The 6,243-nt window shown below is 34.0% G+C and overlaps 1 protein-coding gene across 1 annotated transcript in view; it reads right to left on the bottom strand.

Annotated features, from left to right (window-relative positions):
* LOC108735761 (pumilio homolog 2) overlaps nucleotides 1-6,243 on the bottom strand; it is a 290,455-nt gene that overhangs the window by 208,178 nt on the left and 76,034 nt on the right. Inside the window, exon 6 of the mRNA XM_025978915.1 lies at nucleotides 1,582-1,909. Within this exon, the coding sequence (XP_025834700.1) occupies nucleotides 1,582-1,909 (328 nt within the window). The remainder of the gene's footprint in view (nucleotides 1-1,581; nucleotides 1,910-6,243) is intronic.

The raw sequence follows: 6,243 nt of genomic DNA, 5'->3' as shown, positions 1-6,243 counted from the left end.
ATTTTTTTTACTGTTTTTATAATGTCACTTTCGTTAAAGTGATGTATGTAAACTCCAGAATATTTTCATGGAGTCCAATCTTTGCGAGGTATAGTACTTATGCATTTTTTTCGCATTTCATCATTTTTTTGGGAATAAAAATATAGACATACTTGTACTTACATTTTAAAGATGATTTATAATTTGAATTGCAACTGGGAACACAACGACGAGAGGCATTTTGTTAAGAAATAAACAAGAAAATTTACAACTAAAACACACAATCTGACCTAAAACATTTTCACTTCTTTCACATAATAGTTCTGCAATTAAAAACTGCATCCAAAGGTATTAATCACTATAACACACTATAATCATCCTTATTGCACATTTACTGCACGATATTTCCGCTAAAATTAAAATATTTTAGAACAACGAAAAAAACAACAACCGGTGTATTAGTTGTAACTCTCATTAACTGGGAAATCCTGGGACTCCCACAGTGTTGCCAAGTAAACCTTCAGCATGGCTTGTAAGTAGAGACGGCTGTGGTATAACACATATGCATGTATATCACCTAAAATTGTCAATTACACTAAAAAAATTTTTTTAACATATAACAAGAATAAAATTGTCAAATGTGGAATTAAAAAAATAAGTTTTACAAAGCCCGTACGTTTGAGGGGAATATAGATCCGCAGCCCTCCAGAAATTTCAATTTGATGTTTAGTAAATAATTTCCAATTTAATTTTTTTTAAAATTAGCACCCCAAGGCAATTTGCCGAGAGATTGTGGTAATTCCTTTTTTTTACAAATTACTAATTTTTCAGATCATAAAAAAATACCAATATAAAAAGATACAACAACTAACAAAGAAAATTTTGATTTCAATTTTCCATATGGCCTTTTTTGAGTCTCCCCATACACCGTTGAATTGTTCTTACTTACAGAACATCCTGTATATAAAAAAGATGAGCATTCGTTTCCCTAACTTACCTAATTATCTGTAGGTGCATGTAAGCAACTATTTGTTGGTAAATAATCAAATTAAAATCGTTATTAGCCTTAGCAGCAGTGTATCGGTTTGGTAAAATTATATTCATTTTCCATGTTTAATTAAAGCTTCCGCTTCAATTGGCGATATCGCAATTAGCAAACTCGTACATGCATATATTTATGCACCTAACATGTAAAAAGTATACAAATTTTCCCGGCGCTAATTCCAGAATAAGAAACATTAATTAGTTTACAACAATATGCGGTCGATTGCGAAATATTCATTACCACAAAATTAGTTTCATTTGATAAAAACAACCACAATATCCCGCAAAAACAATCTCTATCCAAAATGACCAAGAAGTACAAATAATTAATGTTTAAATAAGTAATCATTGACGCAATACACCGATTGTTTGAACAATTCCTTATTTATTAAGCACAACAACAAAAACAATTGACTGGTGACCCCAATTGTTCCTAATTAAATTGCTTTTTTAAACAAAAGAAGTATCATTTACATGAACAGATTAAATTTTGGAAACTTTACGAAAATAAAACAATCTATAATCGATTAGCAAATAAACAATGGAGAAATTTCCTACCTGTACATCGAAGTTGTGCTGCTGTTGCTGCAGTACGGCACTGTCGACCTGGTGGGGTTGTGGTGGCGGTGCATATTGGGGTGGTTGCTGGTCGTAGGGTGCTTGTGGGCCTTGATCGGCAAAATGTTCGAAATGCTGATTAACGGACTCGGCGAGTGTAACACCGAGATGTGGGGCTAAATGAGGAGGCAGCTGCTGAAGATGCGGAGGCAATTGTTCTTGCGGTTTAAGTATCACGACCCCAGGATCTAGGGGCGCAAGGCCGTTTTTGGCAAGCTCCTCTTCGGCAGGAGAGGGCTGCCTACTCCCAGGCGTTCTGCTGTAACAACAACACAAACATTTCTTTTGATAACGGGTTTACATCGAACCTGTCAAGTTTAGTACTATTGATTAAACATTAACAAAAGAAAAAACGGCAGGGTTACCCTAAATTTGCAGTGAAATGGCAAATTTAATAGTATTTACCAATATGCATAATTTCTAGTACATAAGATACAACGAAGTCGAGCGAGATACAGAAGAAGGTGAACAACACCACAAAACAATAATTATTTAACACCATCACGCCTGTCTCTTTTATGTTTTTTAGCATAAATTCGTACAAAATCAGCCATTATTGTACCTATTGAATTAAACATTAACGAATGCATGAAATACTTACTTTAGCCTTGTTGAAGACAACATTGCGTTAATGTTATAGTTTTTTTTATCTTCGCTGATCATATTTACGTATATAAAAACGTCAGGTAAAATAAACAATTTAAGGAGATTAGCTCTAAAGAATTCTTAAAGAATTACCAATTTAAATAATCTTCAACTCACTTTGGGTTCATCATTTTGATAAGCAATTTAAATTGCAGATAATGTTAAAAAATTATAACAAAAAAGCATTTCTCAAAAAAGGTACATAAAGGCATATCACATTACAATGAAAAGAAATATACCGCTACAGTTCATGGAACTTAAAATTTATACATTAGAATAACTCTTAGAAATAGACACTGCCGCCCTCTATGAGGAACTAAATGTACAATATTTTCTGCAGTTATTACAGTTCCCTCAAAACTGAATTTTTTAAAAGTAATTAAAATAATGCTGCACTTTGCGGACGCAAAACAATAATAAATTAGCAATTGTAACCTAGTAATTACATTCCTTTACAATAATATGCAATTTCTAGTTCAATATTGAATAATAAATTTGTATGGTATTACCGCTACTGCCCGAGAGATGGCGCGAGTAGCATGAACCGGTCCAATTTTAACGAACAAGCCACGCGATAAAAGTTAGCGTCTGGGATAGTGGGAAACCGTCACCTTGACAACCGTCGGCGTCGTCCAACCAACGCACACATCGAGTCATTGACTCATTCCAAGGTAGAGGCAAAGCCTTGAGCTGAGTCAGCGGCTTTTCTATTTGAGATTGAGATTATGTGCGACGCGTAACATGGTATATCTTATATGTTGCACCAAAAGTGCACACGCATAATAGTATGCACGATTTACGTATGTTGTTCTATACAATGAACTTTCGAACAAATTTAAAATGGACCAAAAAAATTTACTTATTAATATTTATGTATTTATATTATTATGGCATCGTCATGCAAATTATGTAGAATGACTACCGACAATACAAGAACGTTAGTTGTATGTATATCGTTTGCTTTCTTTGCGATTGTTTTACTGGGAAACATATGATAACGCGAAAAACACGGAAAGGCCTTGAATCGATCTCAAAGTAACCACTTAAAACGAGCTATTATTAAATGTTCAGTTTTGAACTATCTATGTGCAGGAATTTCTGTCTCTTATTCACAAACATTAATGAAAGACACAATTCTAAGAAATCCTTATCTCTTAAAAACTACATTTATGTATAGTAGCAGTGTAGTCAACCAATTTCAGGCATAAAACAAATTAAATCAATTATCTACATAGGTAAATGAATGAACATTTATACTATAAGTAAATTTACAAAATTCCGTAAAGAAAAACAACTTATAGAATAGAAAGAGAAAAAATACTTAATAAAAATCGCTGACTAGGGTTATAACATATTCCTAGCTAGTTTATATTATTTGGTATACTTATGTTAACAAAGTTACTTCCAACAGATATCGCAAACAATTGCACTATTAGATAACAAAATGCAACTGACGCATTCTGTGTACGTGCATGTTTCCCCTGCTGCAGCTGTCACAATTTCACATNATTACAGCATTCTATGTCTTAAATGACATTTAAATAGTCACGCGCTAAAAAAAAGGCAGTTATTATACACCGATTTTATTAAAAAAATATTATGTGAATTTTCAGCATTTTTACTTTAACTTGACTACGCCCCTGACTGAAGTGAGTATTTCTGTACATTTTTAAGCACTATCTCGATGACACAATTAAAAAAAAAAACAATATGACACTTTCACCCTCAACATATGCCCCATTCTTCTAGTAGGAAGCCTATTCAGAAACGTATCGCCACCCCCTTTGTTATCTGAGCATTTTACAGTAACATTCGTCCCATATTCCAAGTGACGTTGAAATCTCTTGAGCAGTTCTTACAACTGTAGTTCAGCCGAATTTTCATTTATAGAGAAATGACAAGTTGTATATCCTCTCCCCTCATGATACATTAAGTTTTTTTAATAAGAAGCATCCAGTAAGGAGGTTAAATGTTCTTAATTGATCATGTAATCTCCACCGACGTCTCGCCTTTCTATCTAAGGGATATTAACATCCTGTATTTATAACAAATGTATTGTAGCCTTGATAAAACCTTAGATCGAAAGGCAAAACGTCGGTGGAGATTACGTAATCAATAAAGAACACTTCATTCCTTATTGATTGCTTCTATTTAAACCAATCTAAATAAGTTGTGTACGNATTTCATGAACACAAAATTCATGATACGAATTAGTACTTAGGTCACCCAAACGAGGTTAAGGGGATAATGTTTGTCCTTTTTGGTAAGACAAAAAAGCGAACTACAATCCTTACTTTCAAGATGGCGACTAAATGAGGACAAGGTTACACCCCCTATATTTTATTATTAATTGACTAACCTGTTTTGATAATGTCAAAATCTCAATGCGACGATGTGGCCCTAATTAGATCATGTTTGGATAATAGAAGAGGTGACGTTTCTAATCACGCAAACAGTCCACAAAAAACAGGGAGTAGATACAGAGAGTGAATTTGTCGCATTTTTTTTTTTATTAAATTACGTCGTCGAGATAGTGGTCGAAAATTTAGAGGAATGTAGACCTCGGTGTACATAATTGAATTTCAGAAGGACGGATACGTGAGTTGGAAAAAAACGGTGTAACGGACAGGGATGAAGTAGAAAAGCCTTACATACGAGGNGCCGGAAACTTATCAATCCACCCTCGTACATATGTGTTTAAAAAGAAAACATGAAATTTTTAGATTTGTTCTTAGAAATTCGGAAAAAGTTTTAGACGAAAGTTGCAAGATTCTGAAGGGGAAATCGATTGGTGACCTTAATCTTCGAAGTCATTTGAAGGTCAAGTCTTTTGTTACAACTCGTATGTCTACCCTTCCAGAGTACAATATATCTGAAAAATGTGAGAAACGATTGTTGCCACAGACAGACAACGCAATAGAAGCAACAAGAAGCAATGTTTTACAAAGTTGATTGATAAACTACAAAAAACAAACAGTAGCCTGGATCACCCCTGCCTACGTTCTCTTCTCTGAAAAGTTTCATCGAAATCAATTCAATCGTTTAGTCCGTACAGATTGACAAAACATTTTTTAAAAGTATTGTAGAGAGCACGAGTGTTTGTGTGCGATCGGGCACACGTATGCGTGAACGGCCTATCGATTCGCCGACTAGCCGCGGGCGCCTTTCTTCATGTGCGCCATATTTGTAAATGTGTGAGTTGTACCTGCGTTCTGGGAAAGCAGTTAAACAGTTCAAAGAAAAAATAAACTATCCGGATGTTTCCAGAAGGTTCCAGAAAGTAAACAAAAGAGTATTTAAAGGAAAGACGATCGCCGAGAGCCGAGATAATCAGAAATAAATTGACCGTTGCAGAAGTAAATCCAGAAATAAATTGACAGTGAGAGCAGTGAAATAAATAGCGCACCGAATAGTGATATTTCAACAGAAGTGTAAATAAACAGAATAATTCATAACCTAAGTTTAGTAATAATTTAATAGTGTTTTTAAGTTCTTTAATAATTAGGATAAATAAATAGTTTTTGTCGTTAACACTCTTAGAAGTTAATTTTGTTAAACCCACGAACATTACCATATATACTACATATATATATATACATAATATCTATATGTGATGGTGACAATAATTTGGTACCCACCTAAACAATGGAATTAGGTGTTGCTTTTGTGTTTAGAATGGATCATTATCTAACGTTTTTTTTTTCCATTAGTAGTGTCAAGTTTAACCTTCAGTTCGCAAAAAAGACATACTCAAAACAAGTAGAAGTATGTCATGGCCACGTCGCGATCATTTAAATGCCCTCCATACTGTTCGCTGGACTGTTCGTTAACGGATAGACTAAACTACCTACCTAGACTTTAATTATCGTTCGTTTACTTTTTGTATCGACATCATGGTTCACCTTTTACGGCAATACTTCATTACATAATGGACGCTGTAAAAGCAAAAGTACACAA

The sequence above is a fragment of the Agrilus planipennis genome, unplaced genomic scaffold (assembly GCF_000699045.2).
Source record: "Agrilus planipennis isolate EAB-ADULT unplaced genomic scaffold, Apla_2.0 scaffold138, whole genome shotgun sequence".
NCBI lineage: Eukaryota > Metazoa > Arthropoda > Insecta > Coleoptera > Buprestidae > Agrilus > Agrilus planipennis.
Note: the sequence above shows the minus strand (reverse complement) of the source record. Positions and strands in the feature narration are given on the sequence as shown.